The sequence below is a fragment of the Mustela nivalis genome (assembly GCF_964662115.1).
Source record: "Mustela nivalis genome assembly, chromosome: 4".
Lineage (NCBI taxonomy): Eukaryota > Metazoa > Chordata > Mammalia > Carnivora > Mustelidae > Mustela > Mustela nivalis.
The window spans coordinates 99,823,844-99,851,044 of record NC_139023.1 but is presented as its reverse complement, the minus strand read 5'-3'; the positions used below and the strand labels follow the sequence as shown (position 1 = coordinate 99,851,044).

At 39.9% G+C, this 27,201-nt stretch overlaps 1 protein-coding gene across 7 annotated transcripts in view; it reads left to right on the top strand.

Moving 5' to 3' along the window:
• The window catches only part of SGMS2 (sphingomyelin synthase 2), a 168,598-nt gene extending 159,196 nt beyond the window's left edge, over nucleotides 1-9,402 (top strand). For all 7 annotated transcript variants that reach the window (XM_082728582.1, XM_082728581.1, XM_082728580.1 and 4 more), the window contains 2 exons: nucleotides 2,787-2,953; nucleotides 4,500-9,402. In XM_082728582.1, coding sequence (XP_082584708.1) covers nucleotides 2,787-2,953; nucleotides 4,500-4,703 — 371 coding nt within the window. In that variant the 3' untranslated portion in view covers nucleotides 4,704-9,402. The remainder of the gene's footprint in view (nucleotides 1-2,786; nucleotides 2,954-4,499) is intronic.
• The last annotated feature ends 17,799 nt before the right edge of the window (nucleotides 9,403-27,201 follow it).

The window sequence follows — 27,201 nt, the reverse complement described above, 5'->3', positions numbered from 1 at the left end:
CCCCAGTTGGTAACTGGAGGACGGGATGTTCCAACTCAACCAGGCTGACCCCAGAGGTTGTGCTGTTAGTTTCTTGACTCTGTTTAGAATATTGGGGAACCCAAGTTGTCTGAGCTTTTAAAATTGCTAAGGAATTGTCTGGGTCTCTTGCTGATGATCTTTCTTTTACTTTAGAGCAATAGCAATGCAGTGTGTAGAGAGATTTTCTTTCCCTGGCATGATGTTGGCTTGAGGTTTTTAAAACTTGTGTAAGTTTACAGACAGCTGTGAAGGAATTACGTTCTGCTTTTTCTAATTTTTGGTGAGAAATGAAATGGCAGATCTGTGATGCTTAATACAAACCTGGCTCTAGAGTGGATTCTGCCGATGAACAGAGCATTCCATGTGTGTGCTTGTTTCCTGTGCAATTAGGAAAAACCATCACCTTCTAAATGATACCATGTGTTGTCGTTCGGAGTAAGCAGTGCTCCCAGTGGCTTCTTTGAGCAGTCTGCTTCTAGAATTCGATGCATCTTTCCTATGTTTTTTGTTGCCCCGCCTTTTGATCTGTTTGGTCTCTTTCCTTGTTTGCTTGGTTGTCATGAGTAGATTTTGAATGGCGTCAAGAGAATAGATGAAAACCTGGAACCCAGGACCATTTTTGTGGGCTTTCCACAGTTATGTAAATATTATCACTGGGGCCTGGGTTCCTTATAAAATTAGCCTGAAGAAGTCAGCCCTAGTGGTTAGAACAAAATGTCTTGCTAGGAAAGGGGGAAATTTTTCTTTTCTTTCTTCTTTTTTTTTTAACCTTACTACTACAGAAAACCCATTGTCTGTATATGATTATTCAATGACAGCTAGGGCTAGGATCCCACACAGACAAGTGGATTAATATTTGTATCACTATATTTCAGCTCTGTGTTCTTCCTTTGTAAGAATGGGAAAGCAGAAAGGGGTTACCATTTTCCCATTTCTATTTCAAGATAATTTATACTAAATCTTTTCTTCGGGTCAGCCAATGTGCTCAGTTAGTGAGCCGTGGTCCCAATGTGACTGCATAACTGGGAACACATTTCTGAGGAAGAGCAGCAGTAGTGTTTCCAGCCCTTCCTGAAACTTCGTTCTTAATTCCACAAGCAGTAAAATGACCGTTCAGCCCACCCCTTCACTCCTTGTCTGCTTCATCTTTGCTTCTTGAGGATCAACAAAGGCAAAATGGTCCTGGCTTGCCCAGTCAGTTCCCAGTTCTAAGGCAGTAAGTACCAGGTGACCTATCAGCAGAGGAAGCTGGGTGGGTGGGAGACCTTGGGGAAGGGGTGGAGTTGGGAATTCTAAAGAAGGCACAGTTAGGGAAGGCTCCAGATTTCTAAATAGTGGCTCCATTTTGAGTATTCTCTGCCTAACAGAACAGTTGTGGGGCCTGGATCTGGCCACCTGGGGCCATAAAGAGTAAGGCCTCTTCCAGCTTTAAAACTCTAGGAGTCTGTCGGTTATGTGCTAGAACTTAGAGGCAGGATGAACCAACTGAGAAGGAATAAGAAACGCCTTCAAAATGGAAAAATCAGTCTTCCAGTTGCAAATACAGGCTTATTATCTTTCTGTCCCACTTGGGACCAAAATTGTTTTTCATTTGAATGATACCTGATTTGGTATTTCCTCTGAACTCCTGGAAATGGACCCTCTTGGTCTTCGACCATAGTTCTGCACTTAGAAATAAATGTCACTGTGAATAGAGACACGGGTAAATAGGAAATGAATCTGTTTGTGAGAGTATTAACATTGTGAGCCAATAAGGCTTTAAAATAGAAAAAAAAGGGGGGGGGGTGATGCCTGGGTGGTTCCGTCGTTAAGCCTCTGCCTTTGACTCAGGTCATGATGCCAGGGTCCTGGGATTGAGCCCCACATGGGCTTCCTGCTCAGCAGGAAGCCTGCTTTTCCCTTTCCCACTCCCCCTGCTTGTGTTCCCCTCTCTCTCTGTGTCTCTCTCTGTCAAATAAATAAATAAAATCTTTAAAATAAAATGAAATAAAAGAAACCACTGTTAAAGAAAAGAGAAAGATATTGGCAATGAACCAGAGGTTGCGTCTCCACCTGTGTGGCCTTGGCACCTGTGGGGGCAAGCTGTGGGCCCGATCCTGTCTCACCTGATGCGTGCTCTGGTTCTCTCTTACAGTCGATCAATAGGATGACCTTCTTAGTGGACTCACTAGGAAGGCTAAAATCCACAAGTGAATGAGCCAGGATCCTAAGCTTTATATAGGGAACGTTTATAGTTGCTATTAGCAGTAACAGTATAAAACTGCTGAGAAGCAAAATATTGCTAGCCGAATGCTGTTTTTCTCCCTCTGGAGAAATCAGAGTAAGTTTCTGTTCAACCTGAAATGACACTTGCTTTCTCATTTTCCTCCATATTTTCCTTGACAGCTACCCTTGCTTTTGACCCCTACTGCTTTTCTTCCCATGAGCCGGTATGAGCCAGTTCCAACCACCCTAATAAACAACTCTGCTCTCTTCCTTATTGAATGGCTTAGCAGTGGACAAGGTCTAGGATGTCTAGAGAAGGACTGTTCCCCAGTGAATGACTGTTTCACCTGCCACCAGGGGTCTTGCTCCTGCTCCCTCCCTGTCTCTGTAAATCCTGAGGGGTTGACAGTGACTGTCTGGGGGGTTAATCTGTTTCCTTCTCCTGCTGACTTCCTGACCTTAGATTATTCTACTTAAAGTCATTAGCATAGATGGTAATCAGTAATCGTTCAATTCATCTCTGGGAATCCCATTAACGCTATGCCTTTTCTACCATCTAGATTCGCCTCGTCACTTCTGGTGGTATCATTTAATCTGCTGGCTGCTGAGCGCTGCTGGGATCATCTGCATCCTTGTAGCTCATGAACACTATACTGTTGATGTGATCGTTGCTTATTACATTACAACACGGCTGTTTTGGTGGTACCATTCAATGGCCAATGAAAAGGTGAGAGCAGTGAAGTCATCCCTGGGTAATTTCTTTCCTTTCAGTGCAGTGGCCCTTTTTTCTTACAGCGGGGGTTCAGATAGCTTTGTGGGGATGACCATGGGGTGGCCACTCACATGCGTGGTCTGGGTCAGTTCACCGAAATGTGTGACTCATGATGGCCTCTTCAACCAAATCATGTCACAAATATAAATGACATTTAAGGACCAAAGTTCTGTAAAATTATAGAGCACAGTGTTTTCCTCATTTGACTAATCAGTACTAGAACTGAAGAAGTATAAATGCTAACTTGAAATATGGGAACCTTCTCTCTAGAAGCATTGTGGTGCAGCTCAGTAAGACGTGTTCCCTGCCCTCAAAGAGCCTAATTTTGAGGAAAAGAACAGCAATTATTTTTAAACTTCAGGCAAAATAAGTAGTCTGTGGATTCCTGGATTTAGTATATCTTTTGGTGATACGGGGCTCTCTGGCCTCCCTTCTTATACTTCCTTATTTGTTACTGTTGCCTTCTGTCCCCAGACAACCTTGTCTTTGCTTCTGCTGCTCACGCTGTAAGAGCGAACTGAAAGGCTGTGTCTTCTGGGAAGACTCCCTAACTCCTGCTCTCCTCCTGTCATCCCAGGATGGGATGGTTCCTCCTCTTCTCTGTGTTTTCATATTCTAGGGGTGTGTATGTGTGCCTGGTGTCAGAGAGTGAGCCTGTGCAGCATGATTTTTCTTTGGATAGTCTCGCCATATTGTCCAGTGCATACAATTTGTGAACAGATGTCATCTGTAAAGGGTCTAATTCCAGCTTTCATTTAGTGGTATCCACGGATAGATGCCCTCCCAGTGGGTAGACCCCTCCCATTTTGTAGACTCCCGTTACCACCTTCCTCCTTACACTTACATCTGGGTGTCTCCTGACACCATCCATCTGAAACCTTCACCTTTCACCTTGAATCTGCTCTGCCCTGTGAGCGTGCCTTTCACCCCTCCACCTTCCTCAGCTTCCTGTTCACGAGTTTTGAGATCAGGTGCTCCTGGCCGACCTGCACATCCATGCCCGAGTCTCTTACTAGGATTGCAGGCAGAAGAATTCACATGAGCTGGAAAGGGGCCTGGGACCAGAAACGTGTCAGAATCAGGGAAAAGACACAAAAACAATTACTGCCAGGATGAATGGGTGGCTCAGTAGGTTAAGCAGCTGCCTTCAGCTCAGGTCATGATCTCAGGGTCCTGGGACTGAGTCCCGCATCGGGCTCCCTGCTTTGCAGGGAGCCTGCTTCTCCCTCTGCCTCCTGCTACCCCTGCTTGTGTGCTCCATGTCTCTGTCTCCCTCCCTCACTTTCTCTCTCTGTCATATAAATAAATAAAATCTTTAAAAAACCCAAACAAACAAAACAAAGACACTTACTGCCTCGTGATCCTGATTCCTCTGCTTTCTCTGTTACGGGACAATGAACGACAAGTTAATTAAGAAAAAAGGTAGGATGCAAATGATGAAAAATAGGGTCTCATTTTCCTTCATCTTTTTTTTTTTTTTTTTTTTTTTAACTATTTGCAGAACTTGAAGGTCTCTTCACAGTCTAATTTCTTGTCCCGAGCCTGGTGGTTCCCCATCTTTTATTTTTTCGAGAAAAACGTACAAGGCTCAATTCCTTGCTGCTTCTCCTGGCCGCTCTCCTGGCCCCCTGGCTGCTTTAAGTCTTCATGCAAAAAGTATTCCCGGGTTCAGAAGATTGGCGAAGATAATGAGAAATCTACCTGAGGAGCAAAAACAAAGGCATCAGCTCTTAAACCAAAAGAGTTAACGCTGTAACCAAAGGTATAGTTTTGGGTTTTTATTTTAGAAGAACTGACTGGTAAATGAAGAAGTGGACCAAATTCCATGTAAATGATTAGAGAGATGAACGAAGTATTACCCTTTGACTGTTTTTTTATTCATCCTGAGAAAGGCATATTCTCCTGCAGCTCTTCCTTCATTGGTGACAAGCCCCCAAACTGGAATTTTATTAATGAGCTTGTTAAAGAGGTGCCAAAGAACCTACTCTTCCTTCTCCTTATACTTTAGCCACTAAAGCCCTCTACAGAATTTTTTCAGGATTCTTTTTTTTTTTTTTTTTTGCCTCCGAGGTCAGAAGAATTTGTTAATGTTTTAAATAAAATGTCTGGATACATACAGCTACTGTGTAAATAGAATAACCTCATGTTGAGAGTGGTTTTAGCATTCGGCTTTTTAAGGAGGGGAAGATCTGTCGTAAGTGAACTTGAGGTGAACTTCGTTTCCACCTTGTCCTGGGGAAGGTCAAGGTCAGGTCTGGGAATGTGCACCTGCTGCTACCACCCACTGCACCCAGTATCACTTTTACTTTTTTTGTAAACTGATAATTTTATAAAAAGAAAGAAAAGTGATCTATTGTGGAAGAATTTGACCCATCTCACAGCTTTTATGTGTGTGTAAATATTCTGCTTTAAAATCTCTATGACAGATACACAGGAAACAGAGAGCTATTTCTGTTAAATGAGTGGTCTTTGTGCACACATGTGTGTGCTCTCTGCCTGGTAAATTTGCATCCGTCCCCCTGCCCCAGGGCAGACAGCTGCTCCAGCATAGGCTAAAAACATGTGTGTATGTGAACGGAGACTTGTGCCACTTGAGGGCCAAGCTGGCATTTCTCTCCCATCCTACCCTGTGTGAGATGTTCTAGATGTTCTAGAGCTGCTCACTGGAACTCAGAAATGCAGTTGGTCACGTTTCACTGAAAACTCTTTCTTCTTAGGTACATTGTACTTTCTGGAAAAACCAAGATAGGGTCTAAAAGTGTCGTGTATCCTTGCTTTTTAGCAAGAGACTCAGCTTCCTATAAACTGGTCCTAAGGACATATGCTACAATTGAGTAATTTTACTTTGAACCTGAAATTATACCACGGTGCTGTATATAATCTACTGTTGGAATCAGTCTGTTAGACAGGGACAGTGACCCAGTAAAGGGGGATCTTCGTTTCTAAAGTTCTTTGAGGTGATGCAAAAAGAAGATGGGTTTTTAAAAATTGAATCAGATTAATGCTGTCAGAGTTGGTTCATTTCTTTTCTTTTCTTTTCTTTTCTTTTTTTAAGATTTTATTTATTTATTTGACAGGCAGACAGCAAGAGAGGGAACCCAAGCAGAGGGAGGGGGAAAGGGAGAATCAGGCTTCTGGCTGAGCAGGGAGCCTGATGCAGGGCTTAGTCTCGGGACCCTGAGATCATGACCTGAGCTGAAGGCAGACGTTTAACGACTGAGCCACCCAGGTACTCCCAAGTTGGTCCATTTCTTGAGCCTTCTAGTAACTCCAAAACAAGATTTGTGGTTACAGAAGTATCAACACTAAATCAGAAGACAGGCCAATGAGGTGTGGAAGGGGCAGTTACATTTAAATCGAAGATAAAAATTTCCCTCCCCATAGGAATGAAATATACCTTTGAATTTGCCATTATAAACTAGTTTGCCGTGATTTGGTATACAAAATTGACCTTCAGATTGCTTGAGAGAAGCACAATACAAATCTTTTCAGAAGGGTCATTATTTTTGGTGCTAAAATTCTGTGTCTATATTCAGTACGTCTCTTTCTCTGAGTAGCAGAAGAATCACTAAAGGAAAGGTAGTTGAATTCAAAGGCAGGAAAAGAATATTTAAAACAAGAATGGAAATCCTGAATATCCTTGTCAGGCTTTGAAATGCAAGGAGTTTTCTGGTATTTGTTATTAAATAAACCAATAAGAAACTATAGCTTACTGATGTGCTTAAGCCAGAATTCTTTCATTTGCTAAATATTGACACTTGTGATATGTAAGGTGTCAAGCTTTAAACACTGAATTTCCATTCCTGCTGTCCAATTATGAAGAAAAGCATCTGACACTGAAGCCTGGGTTTTGTGCTCCTGAACTTGATCTATTCCTTGAGCATCTAATTCCTAACCTTCTAGACCTGAGAGCCTTATTCAGCAGTGTCTTGGATAACCTAATTTTCTTCAAGTTTAATAAGGAAAAGTATTTAAGATTTTAAAATCATGATGTGTTGATTGTTGGAGAACCTTGAAACAATAAACCTGGGATTTTCATCGAGTGATGCAGTTTTTAAAAAAAAAATACCATCACCTTTTAAAGAACTTTAAAAACCTCTCTGACCTCACATGTTCCTTACATGTAGGTGTCACAGGTGTCTAATAGACACCAAGGAAGCATATGATTTGAAAAGAAGGAGGGAAAATATCAAAGTTTCAAGATGGGAAAATGAAGGAAATACAGAAACTCATTTACATTTAGCAAAGCAAACTTGAGGCTTAACCTAATATGCTCCTTTGGGATAGAAAACTTAAACAGTTATGATCTTGCCTTTGAAATGGTCAGTTTTTGGAGCTCCTTTTCCTTGATAATTGCAATGTGAGATCTTATCCATTATCCTTGTTTTTGTACACCAGTAGTCCCCTTCAAAGCTTTTCTTGGGATTGAGTCCTTCTGTGCAATATCGATAACATAGAATTCCCATAAATTATGGCATATTATTTCTAAATTCTTTCAGATGGAAATTCAGATTCTATTTTGTGAGCTCCTCCTAAGCTCTGAAAATAAAGCATTGCTCCTGATTCCACCCAGAGTGATTTTAAATTTCTTACTTAATTTACTGGCATCTTGGGAAAAAGTTGTGCTGAGTTAAAGAAGGCCTGATTGGAGCGAGCCTGAGCCCCTGGTCTGGTGTAAGGAGGACCTTGCCTAAGGTTCTTTGCTGTGTAGCAGTGCCCCCTAGTGGAGAAATGTTATATGACTTGGAACGCAGAACTTGCCACTTATTTAAAGTTTCTATTTTCAAGTTTTTAAAAGGCATTGGTGGTAGTGGTGTTGTTTTGTCTTGTTTTGTTTTCGCCAATAATCTGAAAGCACCATGCAAAAGGGATTGTTTTAAAGGTCTTTTCAACCTTTCCCAAAGGGAAAATGTGCTTAGGTCCCAGGGAGTTGCAATTCTAATCCTTGGTCCATTCGATCAAAGAAAATTTGCAGACCATTTTACCTCTCTTTATCACAATCATTAATGTCTCCCTTTATAACTACCTATACTTTGTTTACTCTGAAACACCAGGCTGGCAGTCTTTCTTATTTTGTATTTGTATTTTATTTTTACATGCTAGACCTCAAGCAGCTTCTTTTTTAATTAGAAGTTCACATCTTGTTTCTTCAATATTTTAAGCATTTCCTTATTATTTGTTTGTCATTTGTGTTTTGCACTGTAGAACTCTTTAAAAATTTAAGCCGGTTCTAACCTACTCACTTCTGTACTGCAAGGAAGTGTGAGAAGGAATTTATTGATAAATGAGCTTACAAGTTTTAAATTGAGCATGTTATAAGTAATATGCCATGTGATGAAGGCTTTTCTATTTGTATGTATAAAGATTTCTGGTATTTTTTTTTTAATGTCATTGTGTTGCAATAATTTAACTCCTTTGACTTACTTGCTAAGAATATTTCTATTAAGAAGTGCTCTTGACTTCAATACCTAAACACTGAAAATCATGTCAAAGGTACCCAAAGATAAGTTTTTATACAGATACACACCTTATAAGTTCTGATTTATTTTATTGCTCATTAACCTAACTATGTGGTGTTCTAAATGAATCATGAATGAGAATAGTTCTTTATTATGGAATTATTGAAAACTGTCCTTTAAAAGAAAAAAAAAGAAAGAAACTGTAAACATAAGCTAATGTAGTTGCCAAGTTGGAATTCATTATTTAATTTACCTCCTATGCAATGATTAATGCTGCAAAAATGTATGGTTATGTTACAGTATATTCATAAAAGAAATATCATTATAAGGTGTGAGAGCTAGCCAGTTGCATTCTTTCAGAAATTTACTGTACTGTTTCAATGTGTTAAGTGCCTTGTTGTAAAGTAAAATATTAAGTCTAGAATTCATTATTTTCTTGACATATTTTTCATTATAATATATACTGTATGCTATTGTAATAGTTTTATTAAATGCTTATATTTTAATCAAACATGTAAATTTCAGAAGCTCTTTTTTCCTACCCCCAGTCAGTACCTTAATCATTTGTCTCTCCTATGGGATTTGCGTTCAGGTTTGTTGTTGTAATTGCTGTTGCTGTTTTTTAAAGAGGAAATTATCTTTGTTGAGAAATGTTTCCCGTGCTTGTGCTTCTGTGTTCATAAAAACATTTCAGGAGGAATTTAGGAATGGAACTAGAGTTTATACTTCTAAAAATGCCGTTTTACATTTACATTTTAAGTGCCTAATTGTTAAAAACTAATTTATGTTTCTACTCTAAAGAGGATATGTGTACTTGGTTTCTAATCTCCTTGGCTTTGCTTTAGAAAAAAAAAAAAAAAAGAAGAAGAAGCAAAAAAGAAAAAGCAAGAGCCTATACTTTGTATTTACAAATAAACCACAGTGACATCAACAGTCTTTTCAAAATTAGTATTACTGTTTCTTTCTACTTAAAAAAAATATGTTTTCTTTAAAGGTTTTAAATTTTTGTTTGGTTTTAAGTACTTATTAAAACCCCAAGAGGATTATTTTCTCCAAGCACTATTTAAAAAATAAGGTGATAACCTTCAATTAATAGAACTGTAAGTAGACTGGAATGTGTTATTTTTCCCACCCTTGAGCTTAAGGCGAAAAATAATTCAGAGCAATGTAAGGTCATTTGTGGAGAAGTAAAAAAAAAAAAATCCACTACACACTCCGTGATTCTGATTTCCACTGTTTGCAAAAGAACAAAATCATTCATTCTTGAAGGAAAGCAGAGTCCTTCCTGTTCCTCAGTTGTGAAAGAAATGGGGCACTGGGGTGATGTCCTCTCCTAGACTTGGCAACTGTCACTGCCTCGGATGGCAGCAAGTTGTTTCCGGAGCCTGGAGGAAAGATGAATGCTTGACCCCTGCAAGGACAGACTTAGTAAAGGCGGTTCAGTGAGGCCAGGGAAGTAGGATCTTACAGTTCAAAGGTTAAGGTGTTGGATACAGGTCACATTTTTTCTTTAGATGATCTGAACACGGTACAGATGGGAATAGTCTTTCTGCCACCCACATCCAAGCCTTGGATGGATGGAAAGTTCGTTTCACTGATGATCCCATTTTCCCGCGTGGAACATTGGCGGGTTTCATTGGCCACGAGCTCAAAGACTGCCCTCGTCTGGAAGGCATTACACAAGGAACGGCTGCCCTGCTATGTAAACCTTGACATGTCACATTTCCTTTGCTTCTAATGGATGAGACTTCCAGAAGCAGAATACTGGATTACTCACTAATGTCAGTTAGAATAGGAATGGATTGTAGGCTACTGTGTGTCTGTGTCATGCAGATTTAATTCCTGTGCAGCACCTGTAATGAGGCATAACATTTTAGTTATTTTATGCTTGACATACATTCTTTAATCTTCACAAAACCCTGTGAAGTAGGTAAGGAAAGGAGCGGTGACCCCATTTTGTGAGATGAAAGAGTTCTGAAGTGTCAGAGCTGGAACTTGAGTTTTGTTTTCTCTCTTTTGCTGCCTTCCTGTATAATTACTGGGGCCCCCATTACCATTTGTTAGAGGTGTGTGTGTGTGTGTGTGTGTGTGTGTTTTGAGGGGGAGTTTAGTCCCTTATCAGCCAGTTAGTTTGTTAAGAGGGAAGCTGGTCCTTGGAACAGTTTTTCTGTCAAATGATACCACTTTTTCTTATACTTGCAATTTACTGCATATTGGAGGGGAGAAAAGTCAGCACTAAAAGCCTTGAACGCAGAAGATTTCCCAAGAGTTTGAGCTCCCAGATTTGCTGGACGAAAGCAAACTCACTGCGAGTATCACTTACAGGAGAGCACACCATTATACACTTCTGTCTTAAACAGGTTAACACAGGGGACAACCAAGTCCATATGGGCCTTACCTCTAACTGTGACTCTCAGGGTTATTCCTGGAGGAAGGTCAGAAGGAGGAGACATGGGATGACCTGCTTTCAGAGGACAGCAGCCATCTGAGGAGATGGACCAGGGTTCTTGGGAATCACTGCAGTCTGGGTTGATTCTAGACTCCCCATAGGACCAAAGTGAATCCCTAGGAATTTTTGGCCCTGCCATGAGCTGGTAAGTTCTCTAATAATCGGCCCAAGCCAACATGTGCCCTTGCTTCTGGACAAGTTTTGGGTGCATGACATCAATGCTTACACCCAAGCATTTATCTCTTTCTTTCAGCCTTCCCTAAATGACGTGCTTCTTTGGGTAAAGAGAAGGGAAGATCCATTTGAGTTAGCCACAATGTGTAGGGCGCCCCTAATTGGCTTACTGGTATTTGAGGCTCACAGTGCTCGTCTTCCTCCTGGGGAGGCCTCCTCACTTTCCTCTCTAATTGAGGGAACTCAGAGGTAAATAGGGGGCAAGGCACATGGCAACACTGAGGCCAGGAAAGCCGAAACCTTAGTTTTCCTGTTGCTCCAAAGTCACAGAAGAGTCACCCGTGTGTGAGGAATTCTGGACAAGAAGAAAAGCCTCTTCCAGAAATCTTTTGACAACCAGGTTTTGTGTTGTGGAGAGCAGAGTTGCGGAGTGTGTGAGTGAGCCCTGTAAGCATCTTTGACCCACATTTTGACCATTGATGTGGCAAGTGAGGCAAAAGCCTGTTGCCCCTGTGCCCCTCCTTCCATCGCACACCTGTGTGAGGGCAATGGCGGAGGGGCCCTGGGCCTGTCAGACCCTCCCCAGAGCACACCTAAGACTCCCAGCCATGCAGCACTTGGCCAGGAGGAGATAGCACTTCTGAACATATTTTGTATTACATCCAGTTTCCCAGCCCATGGTTGAAGGGACTGTTTGACATTGGACACTGGGAAAAAGACATTTCCCTGGTGTCTTAGTCCTTTGGGGCTGCTCTAACAGAATACTGTAAACTAGGTGCCTCAAGCAACAGACATTTATTTCTCACAGTTCTGGAGGACGAGGAAGTTCAAGATCAGGATGCCGGCATGGTCGGGTTCTGGTGAGGACCTCCTCCTGGTTTCCTCACATGTGAGGGGTGGGAGGTGGGTGAGGGAGAGAGAGAGAGCTCTCCGCTACCTCTTCTTACAACGTACGGTGACACTAATCTCCATCATGGGGCCTCTACCCTCCTGACTTCTAAACCAAATTACTTCCCAGAGACCTCACCTTCTAGTGCCATCCTATTAGGGTTAGGGTTTCAACATAAAGATTTTAGGGACATGAACATAGGGTCTGTAACACCTGGATTTCTTAAATATACAAACCTCTCTTTTTAAAGCAGAGTGTACTGCTTAAAGCATAAAGTCTAAAGTGTCTTGGGTCCCATCGCTCTTTTAACCTGTGAGCCCAGTCCGTGTGTGGTACTTTACCCCACACTGTTTCTTTCTTTCTTTCTTTCTTTTTTTTTTTTTTTTAAGATTTTATTTTTCAGAGAGGAAAGAAAGTACAAGCATGGGGAGCAGCAGGCAGAGGGAGAAGCAGACTCCCCACCAAGCAGGGAGCCTGATGCGGGGCTTGACCCCACGACCCTGGGATCATGACCTGAGCCAAGGCAGACACCTAATAGACTGAGCGACCCAGGCGCCCTCCCACAGTTTTCAACAAACAGTGCCTTCCGCCTGGTCTGGTTGCTCCTCTGGTCGTCCCCATCCTCTGCGTGGTGGTGCTCAGTCGTACTGCACAGTGTGTTTCCCCACACAGAATATCCACCCCCCCCCCCCACAGAAGGCAGCCTGCCGCAGTGGCCCTGTGCTGCCTGGGTTCAAGTTCCAGTTCTTCCAGAACGAGCTGTGCGTTAGAGGAAGTTCAACAGGTTGCCTAACCTTTGTGCTTCAGTCTCTCTATCTGTAGGATGAAAATAATAAATAGTCTGTGTCTCACAGCGCTGTTGGAAGGACTAAATGAAAAAAATAGTAATTATACACATTTAGTAAGTGTAAACTGTATTCAGTTAACAAGTGTTTTAGGCACCATGATTCCAGTACTGAAATTTATAATGTTTATCCAGGTCTTGCCCGCCTAAAACTTCAGCTTTATCTTCACGTTCTCTGAATTCCTACCTAAAATGCACATACAAGCTAATTGCTCAAATCACTGCTATAAGGTCGATTTTTTTAAAAAATAAATCCCATTTCTATGCCAAATTAAAGTTCCTTGAAAGGAGGGAGTCTTAGTATTCATTTCAGTATCAAATAAAGTTCTTACCACATACAAGATAGTAAGCAAATACTTGAATGAATGTTTTTAAATGTCTTGTGTATTTCAACTAACAGAACTCCTAACGATTCATTGGAAAGGAAATGGCCCATGATACCACCGAATAATTTGCTATTAAAATAATAGGGACATTTGCCAAACCACCAAATGTTTATAACTTGAAATTGTTTTAGTAGCCATCATATTATATGTATTTTGCAATATTTTGGTCAAAAATACGGATTGAAAAATAAAGATTGAAGCGGAAAATCCAAAGACTTCGGACTTGACCTCTGTGTTTGATTCCTAAAGCAGTTGCATCCCAGCCATCTAACCTTGGGCAAGTTACTTTATCTTTCTGGAACTTCGTGTCCTCTCTATAAAATAAGAATAAAGAAACTTAGTCTCCTAATGTCATGGCGAGGATTAGAGGTAACGCATATAAAAAAGCACTTGATACTTGACTCACATTAATATACAATAAAGTCTAATTGGAAAATATAACTCATGGAATTTTAAAATATTTTTAGTTTCATTGTCAATATGAGGGTTCTTTAACTTTTAAGAACTTAAAAATGAAGCATTTTCTACTTCATATGTGACACAAATACTTGTCATGTTACACAAGCTTTTGGATTTCAGTTGAGAACATGCCAGGTGTTTAAGTTTATTTCCAAAGGGCCCACTCTGCTTGCCTTCCCCGCATTTTGTTCACTAATCAGACACATGAATTATTTCTACCCAGAAACATTCAGAAAAAAATGAATTGCTGCTATGGAATTATTTTTTATTAGGAAAAAATAATTATTTTCTGATTTTCTAATAAAAATAATTCACTCAATAAAATAATCCATGGCTCACGCGGGCCCTACCACCCCAACCATGAAATTAAGAGTGATCATTTTATCTTAGTCATGTGAAGCTACAGCTGGTTCATCACAGTGGGATCAATGTTGGTACAATGTTGTGCTGTCAAAAAAGTTACTAGATTTCACCAGTAACTAATCGAGAGAGCTGACTTCTACATGACCTGCCTATATATTGGGGAGAACACCAGAATTTGGGCAGTTCCCAAACCACCTTGAGATAAGTTGTATTAAAGAGAGTCAAACTCAAAAGTAGAAAAAGTCATTAAAGGCTGCTTTGCTATCAACAACCTTCCCAGGAGAAATAAGAAATCCACTACTGGAGCTATTTTAAAATGAAATTGCTCAAACATAAAAATTCGCAATATGGAAACCAACCAAGACATTCTGAACCAATGGGTCAAAGAAGAAATCACAAGGGAAATTTGAAAATTTTTCAAATTTTTCAAATTTCAAAACCTTGAAACAAATGACAATGAAAACACAGCATACCAGAATTTGTGGGATACAGCGAAAGAGGGAATTTAATAATTGTAAATGCATGCATTATAAAAGAAAGATCTTAAACCAATAACCTAACTGTCGACCTTAAAGAATTAGATGAAGAGCAAACTCGATTCCCAGCGAGCAGGTGGAAGGAAACAGTGGGGCAGAGACAGGAATAGAAAAACAACAGCAAAATCAACAGAACCAAAAGTTGGTTCTTTGAAAAGAGCAACAGAATTGATAGAATGTTTCGCTGAAATGACTAGGAAAAAGAGTGAGAATGAAAGTGGAGACATTACTAGTGATTTTATAGAGATAAGGTTTATAACAGTACTATGAGTAATTGCAAATTGATACCCCCATATGAAATGGACAAATTTCTAGAAACAAAAAACCAACCATGCTGAATCATGAAGACATAAAGTATCTGAATAGACCTATAATAAGGAGGCTGAAACAGTAGTCAAAAACCTTCCAACAAAGAAAAGCCCTGGACCAGATGGCTTCCCTGATGAATTCTGCCAGTTATTTAAAGAATTAACACGAGGGGTGCCAGGGTGGCTCAGTTAAGTATCCGACTCTTGATTTTTGGTTCAGGTCATGGTGTCAGGGTTGTGAGATCAAGCTCCACAGTAGGGCTGGTATTCTCTCTCTCCTTCTGCCCCTTTCTACTTTCTCCCTAATAATAATAATAATGAAATAAAAAATTAATTAATTTACACCAATCTTTCTCAAGCTCTTCCAGCAAATTTAAGAGAAGGGAACACTTCCTAACTTGCTCTATGAGGCCAGAATGAGTGTGACACTAAATCCAGACAAAAGCTCTACAAGGAAAGAAAACTTCAGGCCCACATCCCTTATGAATGCTGGCACCAAAAACCCCAATAAAATACTAGCAAAACTGAATTTGGCAACATATTAAAAGGATTATATGCCAAAACCAAGAGAGACTTAGTCCTGGAATGCAGGAGTGATTTAACATGAAAATCAACCTACTACATTAACAGCATGAAGGAGAAAAACAAAGAAACCAATTCTTTCAAATGATGTAGAAAAAGCATTTGACGAAATTCAACACCCTTTCAAGATAAAAACACTCAGCAAACTAGAAATGAAAGGAAACTACATCAACCTAATGAAGTCCATATATGAAAACCTTACAGCTAACACCATAGGCAGTGTTTTTCCTCTAAGATCAGAAAAAAGACAAAGATGCCCAGTCTTGCCACTTCTACTCAATAAGTGTTGGAGCTTCTAGCCAGAACAGTTAGGCAAGAAAAAGAGAGAAAAAGCATGCAAATTGGAAAGGAAGAAGTAAAATTTCTTTACAAGTAATATGATCTTCTATGTAGAAAACTAAAGATTACACCCCCCCCCACACACACACACACAATTCAGCAAATGGTATTGGGAAAACTGAACAGTACACACACACAAAACTGGAACTTTTTCTTTTTTTTAAGATTTTATTTATTTGACAGCGAGAGATCAGGTATTTTATTTGACAGCAAGAAATCAGATTATTTGACAGCAGAGAGGCAGGCAGAGAGGTGGGGAAGCAGGCTCCCCGCTGAGCAGAGAGCCCGATGCCAGGCTCGATCCCAGGATCCTGGGATCATGACCTGAGTTGAAGGCAGAGGCTTCAACCCACTGAGCCATCCAGGTACCTCAAAACTAGACCTCTTTCTTGCATCGTACACAAAAATAAATTCAAATGGGCTGAAGACCTAAATGTGAGACGTAAAACCATAAACATCCTAGAACACAGGCAGTAACCTTTTTTGACATTGGCTGTAGTAACTTTTTTCTAGATATGTCTCCAGAGGCAAGGGAAAACAAAAGCAAAAATAAACTATTAAGACTTCAGCAAAATAGGAAGCTTTTGCCCAGAAAAGGAAACAATGAACAAAACTAAAAGGCAACTTGCAGAATGGAAGAAGATACTTGCAAATGAAATACCCTCTAAAGAGTGTGTGTGTGTGTGTGTGTGTGTGTGTGTGTGTGTATCAAATACATAAATATTAAAGAAATTATGCAACTCCATACCAAAACCCAAATAATCCAATTAAAACATGAGCAAAAGACATGAATAGACATTTCTCCAAAAAAGACATCCAGATGGCCAACAGGTACATGAAAAGATGCTCTTCACTTACCATTGGGGAAATGCAAAACCAAACTACAAGGAAATATCATCTCACACCTTTCAGAATGGCTAAAATCAACAACACTAGAAACAACACGTGTTGTCAAGTATGTGGAGGGAAAAAACCCTAGTACACTATTGGTGGGAATGCAAACTGGTCCAGCCACTGTGGAATACATTATGGCGACCCCCTCAAAAATTTAAAAATAGAACTACCCTACAATCCACCTATTGCACCTATTGTGGATATTTACCCAAAGAATACAAGAACCTAATTCAAATACCCACATATTTATTGCAGCATTATTTATAATAGCCAAATTATGGAAGTAGCTCAAGTACCCAACAATTGATGAATGGACAAAGAAGATGTGATACACACACACACACACACACACACACACACACACACACTAGAATGAAATCTTGCCATTTGCAATGACATAAATGGATCTAAGAGTATAATGCTAAGCAAGATAAGTTGGTCAAAGAAAAACAAATACTATATGATTTCACTTACGTGGAATTTAAGAAAAAAACAAGCAAAGGGAAAAGAGAGACAAACTAAGAAAAAGACTCTTAATTATAAAAGTCAAACTCATAATTCCCACAGAAGGTGGGGTCTGGGATAGGTTAAATAGGTGATGGGGATTAAGGAATGCACTTGTGATGAACACTGGGTCGTGTATGGAATTGTTGAATCACAATATTGCACATCTGAAACTAATATAACACTGTATGTTAACTAACTGAAATTAAAAAATTAACAAGTCTGGAAATTTTTTAATGCAATCAACCAAAAGAGAGATTTGTCCTTTACATACTCAATTCTGAGCTTGGATGGGAATGATTATTTTTCTTCACCTGCAATACCCTGGAACTGTAAGACCCATATACGGCTCCAGTGGGGAGAAAACTGGATGGAACCATTGGACTGAAAGCCCGTGTCCAAGGTAAGAGGAAAAAGCCAGGTCACTGCAGAAGGGTCAGGCTTCTCAATTATAGACTTGATAGGAGACTCAAGTAGGAAAATGAGTTTTGTAACAACTTCTAGACTTCATATATAGACTTGTCTAAAATGATGTATAAATTATATATATTTTTTAAATTTATAATTTATATATTAAATTTTACATCTGTGTGTGTGTGTGTGTGTGTATACATACACACCTGGACATTTACCTATTTAGGAGAGACCAAGTCATACAAATGTCAATACTTAGAAAATATACAGGAGTGGAATAAATAGATATTTAGGAACAAAGATTCTGGGGCACCTGCATAGCTCAGTTGCTTAAGTGTACAAGTCTTGATATCACCTCAGGTCATGATCTCAGGATTGTGAGATTGAATCCAACACTGAACTCCATGCTGGGCATGGGTCCTGCTTAAGATTTTCTCTCTTCCTCTCCCTCTGCCCATCAGCCCCCTCTCAAAAAAAAAAAAAAAAAAAAAAAAAAAAAAAAAAAAAAGAGAGAGAGAGAGAGAGAGAAAAGAAAGAAAAAACTAAAGAACAAAGATTCTGTTGCATTTTGTATTGTCTTACACAGATTATAAAGTTTGGAGAGGAGGAAATAGCCTTCTCTTATAAATTCTCTTTTCAGAGATGCAGGGATTGCCTAGAAATGGACCTCAGCTCTTTACTGAGCCCTTTGTCTGAAATGTTAAACAAGTGGCTTCCATGTTACTAGAAGCAGCCGAAGTCTGGTTTAGCTTATTATTGTCTCCTATATTGAATTGATAAAAACATTTTTTTTAAAAGGACTATCAGATCTAATAAATAACTTCAAAGTTGCAGGATACAAAATAAACACACAAAAATCAGTCCCATTTCTGTATTTTAACAAAAATCTGAAAAGGAAATTTTTTAAAAATTACAATAGCTTCAAAAAGAATAAAATAAGAATAAATTTAACCAAGGGGATGAAGGACTTCTGTACTAAAAGCACTGAATAAATGGGAAGACATCCCATGTTCATGGATCAGAAAATTTATTTGGTTAAGAGAATACTACTCAAAGCAATCTACAAATCCAATCTTTATAAAATCTTCATGGTGCTTTTTACAGAAATAGAAAATTCATCCAAAAGTTCATATGGAATTTCAAGGGGTCAAAATAAGAGCAAAATTGCCAATGTAGCCAAATTTGCCAAAATAGCCAAAAAAAAAAAAAAAAAACTTGAAAAAAGAAATGGTTGGAGATCTCAGGCTTCCTGATTTCAAAAATTATTATAAAGCTACGATAGTAGGGCTCCTGGATGGCTCAGTCAGTTAAGCATCTGCCTTAGGCTCAGGTCATGATCCCAGGGTCCTGAGACAGAGTGCCTCATCAGGTTCCCTGCTCAGTGAGGAGTATGCTTCTCCCTCTATCCTTCTCCCCTGCTCATGATCTATTTTTCTGTCTCCAATAAATAAATAAAAATATTTTTTTTTAAAGATTTTATTGATTTATTTGACAGACAGAGATCACAAGTAGGCAGAGAAGCAGGCAGAGAGAGAGAGGAGGAAGCAGGCTCCCTGCTGAGCAGAGAGCCCGATGCGGGGCTCGATCCCAGGACCCTGGGATCATGACCTGAGCCGAAGGCAGAGGCTTTAACCCACTGAGCCACCCAGGCGCCCAAATAAAAATATTTTTAAAAATAATGATACAGTAGTCAAAATAGTATGGTACTAGGGTGCCTGGGTGGATCAGTCAGTTGAGTATCTGACTCTTGGTTTCAGCTCAGGTCATCATCTTAGGCATGGGATTGAGTCTTGCATCAGACTCTGTGCTCAGTGAAGAGTGTGCTTGAGATTCTCTCCCTCTCCATGTACCTCTCCCCCTGAGCTCTCTCTCTCTCCCAAATAAGTAAATCTTTAAAAACAAAAAAGCAGAAAAACCCAGGCACCCTTAGGCAATAATTTCTTAAGCATGACATCAAAAGCACAGGAAACAAACAAACAAACAAAAGATAAAGTGGACTTAATCAAAATTAAAAACCTTGCACAAAGAACAATAACAAGAGAGTAAAAAGACAATCACAAAATGGTAGAGAGGCACCTGGGTGGCTCAGTCGGTTAAGTGTCTGCCTTCAGCTCAGGTCATGATCCTGGGGTCCCAGGATCAAATCCTGCATCAGGCTCTCCATTCAGTGGGGAGTCTGTTTCTCCCTCTCCGTCTGTCACTCCCCCTGCTTGTGCTCTCTCTCTCTCTTGAGAGAGAATCTTTAAAAAAATCTTTAAATTTTTAAATTTAAATTTTAAAAATTAAATTAATAAAATTAATTAAAATAATTTAATTAATTTAATAATTAATTAATTGAAATAAAATTGATTAAAAATTAAATTTAAATTTTAAAAATCTTTAAATTTTTAAATTTGAAAATCTTTTAAAAAAACAGAATGGGAAAAAATATTTGCAAATCATATACTTCATAAGAGATTAGTATCCATAAAGAACTACAACTCGACAATAAACAGATTGATTGACAAGTAGGCAGAGGATTTGAATAGTCATTTCTCTAAAGAATGTATAGGAATCACCACTATAAGCACACGAAAAGAAGCTCAGCATTATCAGGCATTAGAAAAATGTAAATCAAAACCACAAGGTACCACTTTACACCCACTAGAGTAGCTACTATGAAAAAAACAAGATGGTTATTAAGAAAAGAAAAAGAACAATGGAAAATAACAATTATTGGTAAGGATATAGAGAAACTGGAACTCTTGTCACTGATATCATAGAGACGTAAAATGGTGCAGCCACTGTGGAAAACAGTTTGATGATTCCTCAAAGAGTTGCATATAAACTTAGTATATGATTAAGCAGTTCCACCCCTAGGTATATGCCCAAAATAATTAAAAGCAGGTACTAACAGATAGATGTACACCCATGTTCATAGCAGCCTTATTGCCAATAGTACAAAGAGGAAACAACCCAACAGTTCATTGATGAATGAATGGATAAAGAAAATGTAGTATATACACACAATGGAATATTATTCAGCCCTTAAAAGGAATAGCATTTTCACATATTACATGGATGAACCATGAAAACTTATAGTGAGCTAAGCCCGGCACAAAAGGACAGTGTATGATTCTTCTTATAGGAGTTACCTAGAGCAGGCAATTCAGAAGGACAAAAAGTAGAGAAGTTACCAGGGGCCAGGGAAGCTGAGGAGTTATTATTTAATGGTACAGGGTTTCTATCTGGAATGATGTCATTCTGGAAATAGCAGTGGTAGTTACATAACTGTGACTGTTATTGGGAGTGTACTTAATGCCACTCAAAAATGATTAAAATAGTAAATTTTATGTGACTTTTACCACAATAAAGAAAAAACAATCCCTGCTAATGTTTATTCCACCACTATTTTTAATAGATACTATTTTTAATAAAAGATACTGGAAATAACTTAGGCATTTATTAATAAAAGATTTGGCTAATACAGTGTGACATGCCAGATTGATTTCCTAATGGTTTTGGTTTCACCTCTGGCCCTTTACAGAGCAGCCAAAGGGACTTTGTTGAAACCTGAGCCAAGGGCATCTGGGGGGCTCAGTCGGTTAAGTGCCCAACTCTGGATTTGGGCTCAGTTCATGATATCAAGGTCATGGGATGGAGCCCCATGCAGGCTCCGCATTTCGCATAGAGTCTACTTATCTTTCTCCTCCTGCTCCTCCCCCCACTCACAAGCACACATGCATGCTCCCTCTCTCTCAAATAAATAAACCAGATGATGGTATTCCTTCTCAAAAGCACTTCAGTCATTGACTATCTTACTCTGAATAAAAGTCAAAGTCTCTACAATGCCCTCCCCTTTATCTCCTTCACTCCAGCCATATGGCCTCCTTGTTCCTAGAAAACCCACAGCATACTTCATCCTCAGGGCCTTTGCACTTGCTGCTTCCTCTGTCTTTCCCCAAATACCTACAAACCTTTCATGAGGTGACCAACTATCCATGCAAAAGAGATTTCCCTGTATCCCTCATATGAGACAGCACACCCCTCCCACACACACGCGCGTACACACAAACAAAGATAGCAATCCCAGTGTGCTTTATCTCCTTCATGGTATTTGTCACCAACAGACACTTTACATTTATTCCTCTTTCATCTGTCTTCTTGCACTAGAAAGTAAGCTCCTTGAGGGCAAGCACTTTGTTTTGTTCACACGGTATTCTCAGGGCTTAGAACAAAGTATGATGCTCAGTGCTCCATGAATATTTATTGAGAGAATAAATCCATTTAATAAAATACCCAACAGCTCTTTAAAAAGGATGAGGTAAATCAACAGTCACTGATATGGCAAGATCCTCAAATTACACTGTCATGTAGAAAGGGCGGGTTAGGGAACCAAAAGCATAGTGCGATGACATTGATGGGGGAGGGGGATTCACAGCGAGTAAAAAGTCTGAAAGGACATACTTCACACTTAATAGAGGTCATTTCTGAGAGGAGAAAGGCAAAGTGTGTGTGTGCATACTCTGTTTTATGTAGCAACAACCGTAGTACCAGTTCTATTTCTCGGTATTTATCCTACTGAAACAAAGATGTATACATCAGTTTTTGTTCACAATGGCAAGCAAAACTAAACTAAACTAAACAAACCCTGACATAGACTATGTGTCAACAACAGCATGTTGTTCAGATAAATTTCAAAATAAACGATGGGGGCGCCTGGGTGGCTCCATCACTTAAGTGTCTGCCTTCCGCTCAGATCATGATCCCAGCGTCCTGGAATCGAGCCCTGCATCCGACTCCCTCTGTGGTGGGAAGCTCGCTTCTCCCTGCCCCACCCCCCTGCTTCTGTTCCCTCTCTCCTGTGTCTCACTCTGTCAAATAAATAAATAAAATCTTTTTTTTAAAAAAAGATACTCCTGGGGCACCTGGGTGGCTCAGTGGGTTAAGCCGCTGCCTTCGGCTCAGGTCATGATCTCAGGGTCATGGGATCGAGTCCCGCGTCGGGCTCTCTGCTCAGCAGGGAGCCTGCTTCCTTCTCTCTCTCTCTCTGCCTGCCTCTCAGTGTACTTGTAATTTCTCTCTGTCAAATAAATAAATAAAAATCTTAAAAAAAAAAAAAAGATACTCCTAAACAATGGATTTCTTCTTAATCCAGAGGTCAGCAAATAATGACGAGCTGCTGTTTTTGCTGTCTTAGTAACTAAAATGTTACTGAAATAGAGCCACGCCCCTCCTTCTACGTATTGTCTACCGCTGCTGTCCCATTCCCAGAGTAGGGTCGTGTAGTTGTCACAGAGACTGTGTGGGTTGCAAAGCGCCAAATATTTACTATTTGGCCCTTTACAGGAAAATGTTGCTGACCCCCCTGGACTAGAATATAGTAATTAAAAATTATTTGTGGGGAAAAAACATGCAAATGTTAATGATCTATCTTTGGTCGCATGTTTATCAAATATGTGGTACTCTAAATAGAAATATTAATAAAGATTTAAAATCTCATAGGTACATGGGCGAAAAGATGAAATATACACGCAGAAATGTTACAAATTACCTAAGTGGAAAAAATTAAAAGATGATTCTTTCCTCTTTTATGGTTTCCTGCATTTTCAAAATTTTCTTAAAAAAAAAAACTTATGTATTACTCTTTTTAAAGTCTGACTTTTTAAAGACTGACTTTCAAATATCTGGTTTGCTATGAGCATGTTCTTGACTAAAGGAAGGAATAGGTAACTTATTTTTTTAAGCTTTTATTTAAGTAATAGCTACACCCAACATGGGGCTGAAAGTCATGACCCCAGGATCGAGAGTTGTATACTCTTCTGACTGAGCCAGCCTGGCACCCTGGAAGGAGTAGATAACTTTCCATGTCCTACCTAAAACGTGATTCTTCAAGACCCTTAGAAATGAGGCTTCCTTTTCAGGAGAAGGGCCAACCATGCCACCTGCAGTAGGAAGTCAGGATCCCTCGTTTTGTTAGGCAACCAGCTTATAGTTTACCTTGTAAATACACTTTTTTTTTTTTTTTTCAGATTTTATTGACTAATTGTGTCATTATTAACCAGGGCCAAGTTCAAAGTCCTGACAATCTGATTGAGAGGGTGAACATCAAGGACAGTAGGAATCTTCAGAGTCCTGACGTTACAGCTCCCTCATTTTAGCAAGAGAAGAAAACAAGTCAGAAGATTAACAACTTGTCCATGGCGACCCAGTTGGGCTTGGCCAGAGCTCCTGTGTGGTTTCTACAATGATTGATGAATAATAAACAGAAGCAAATGAGGGAGAAGAAAAGAACAGCGGAGATTTTGTCCACGGTTCAGCCTACAAAAATCAAATATGAGGAATCTTTAGCAATTACAGCCAGGCTAACTAAAGTAAAGGGGGCACTTACTTTTTCAAAGGAGTGTCATCCTTTAATCACCTTTTCTGCTAGTCCTCTTTCTTTGTTTAATTAAGATTTTGCTTATTTATTTGAGAGAGAGTGCACACACACACAGGGGGCGGGAGAGGGACAAGCAGACTCTGTGCTGAGCACAGAGCCCCACCCAGGGCTTGATCTCACAACCCTGAGATCCTGAGCTGAGCAGGAACCAAGAGTTGGAGGCTTAACCAAATGAGCCACCCAAGTGCTCCTCTGCCATTCCTCTTTACTTACATACTAAACTACCGGTCACTGTTATAACAACAATGTATCATGTACCTGTTTCTATTGGCACTCACAGTTGGTAACTGTCTTCTTACTTCCCCATGCCTTTTCCTTCCAAGATACTGGATTTCTTTAAAAAAAAAAAAAAAAAAAAAAGTTGTCCCACTGAGATATAATTTGCCTACAGTGAAATACACAGTTTGGTATTGACAAATACATACACCCGAGTAACCAACACTCCAATCAAGATAGAGAGCATTTCCACCACCCCAGAAAAATTTCTCCTGCCCCTCCCCAGTGACTCCCACCTCCTGGTCTGATTTCTTCGCCACAGATGAGTTATGCCTGTGCTAAGACTTCATTTAATTCAGTTATACGGTGTGCACTCTGTAGCGAACAGGACTGTCACTCATGTCAAGGAGGGGCCTGCGTCAAGCAGGGAGAACGAGCAGCGAAATGTACTGTAGCTAGGCGATATCGCTTGGACCCGTGTCAGCTGACACCCCAGAACCAATAAGAGTAGAACCAGCAGAGGTCTGCAGGGGCCCAAGACTGATTAAATCTTTTTAAAAATGGGAGGGCTTTTGCAGCAAACTGTCAGACTCTTCAGACATGACCTCATGTTTGCCTACTTGAAAAAGGCAGCTGGCCTCGAAGGCTCTGCCGAGCTGATCTCCTTCACTGCTTGGACATAATAAGGAGGAAGTGCCCAGAGCTGACCCGGAGGAAACCAAGGCCTTATCTCAACCGAGTGCTCACAGACTGACTTCAGAGTTTGGGTCGTTAACTTCCTGCACCCTTCTGTTATCTTGTTTGTTGTGTGGTCTGTCTTACGTTCTGCTTTGTGTACTGTGTAAGAAGCCAAGTTCAACCACATGGTGAAATGTCACTGAGTTTGGAATCCTGCACCTGTTTCATAATTACGTCAACCTTGCTTTATGATTGAATAAAACTGACATGGTGGAAAGACAAAAGTCTTGTGTGCATCTCCATATTGTGCCCATGACACACTCTTTCGTGTCTGGGTTTTTCCCTCAGCACAATGTTTTTCGAGATACATCACGGAGCGTATCATAGCTTATCTCTTTTGCCTTGCTGAGTGGTAGTCTTTTATAAACACATTACAGTATCCTTCTTTCTTTTGTTGAAGGACATGTGAACTATTTCCAGTTTGGGCTCTAAATTAAAAAAAAAAAAATTTTTTTTTGTTCCAGTCCTGGTACCCCTTTATCCCAACAAAAAGAAGTTTTGGGAATTGGATTTCATTGCTTTTGAGATTCTGCTTTCCACTGATATTTAGATTTCCCAGGACCTGCCTCACTCTATCCTTCTGCAGAAAAATCATAGTATCTACACGCAACTGGAGAGGAATGAAGTCGCTAACATTGAAGATTGGCAAGTTTATTACTACAAGGCATAAAGGCTGAATTTGAAAACAAGTTAATATTCTCTCCAGTTTCACAATCAAATTTTGGAAAGGGTAGAAAAAGCTGAAAATGGTGACAAAAGGGTAGTAAGAGGGGCAACTGGGTGGCTCAGTTGTTCATCATCTGCCTTGGGCCAGGTCATGATCCCAGCGTCCTAGGATTGAGCCCCATGTTGCATCATGTCTGGCTCCTTGCTCAGCAGGGAGCCTGCTTCTCCCTCTCCAGCTCCCCTGTGCTTATTATGTTCCCTCTCTCACTATCTCTCTCTGACATAAATAAATAAAACCTTTAAAAAATAAAAAAGAAATAAAAGGGTAGTAAGAGTACCAACTTACAGAGTTTAAAGCATTATTAGGGGGGCGCCTGGGTGGCTCAGTGGTTTGGGCTGCTGCCTTTGGCTCGGGTCATGATCTCAGGGTCCTGGGATCGAGCCCCGCATCGGGCTCCCTGCTCCGCAGGAAGCCTGCTTCCCTCTCTCTCTCTCTCTGCCTGCCTCTCTGCCTACTTGTGGTCTCCGTCTTTCAAATAAATAAATAAAATCTTTAAAAAAAAAATAAAGCATTATTAGGCCCCAATGATAATTCTTAAAATTATAGCTTGTTCTTACCAAGCTTTAACTAAATGCTAGACATTGTGTTAATTTTTCTGTCCAATTCTTATGCTTGAGGTCAGTACATTTATTATCCCAATTTCATGTAGAGCACACAGACGCTCAGAGAGACCAGAAAATTCATTAACACTATACATAGAACATGTTCAAATGAATATATATAAAGTAAGTCATAGAAACTTAAGGGAAATGAAGCAGTTGATTTTTAAGTGCCTTGTGGAGTTGGGCATCTAAATAGTATAAAGAGTATTTCTACTCTCTCTTTTTGTCAACACTTTGCAAACTTTTCTTGAACCATAAGCTCTCTGTTCATGCTCACAGACTGGATGGGTGTAGTGTGCAGTCTCTATTTCCAGGGAATTATAAACCAGCTGGGCAATTATTGTTTCACAAGTAATTTAACACTACTTGGAAACAAAACAGTAAGTACTTAGATATTTTAGATATACTGTTACCAATACCTCTGACTGAAATTCATGTAAAGTAAGAAGGATTTCAGTGGGAAAGAGACTGGTATAAAATTATCCTGAGTATTCAATAAAAAAGGATTTTTTTTCTCAATGCTCTCCTTGTGTTCCTTTCTCTCGCTCCCTACCCAAAGATCTTTTAGTATTCTCTTCCTTAACTGCTAAGGATTACATTTTATTCACCCATTTAAAATAGGAAGAGTGGGGCAGAAAGTCTTCTTTTTTCTGGCAAGAAATCCCTGCATATAATTTGGGGAAATTTAACCCTAAGAAGTACTGGATGAGCTACATGGTTAAAATAGTTTATCCAGGGGCTCCTGGGTGGCTTGATTAGCATTTGCCTTCGGCTCAGGCTATGATCCCAGGGTCCTGGGATCAAGCCCTGCATCGAGGTCCCTGCTCAGGGGGAGCCTGCTTCTCCCTCTCCTGCTCCCCCTGTTTGTGCTCTCTTTCTCTCTGTCAAATAAAATCTTT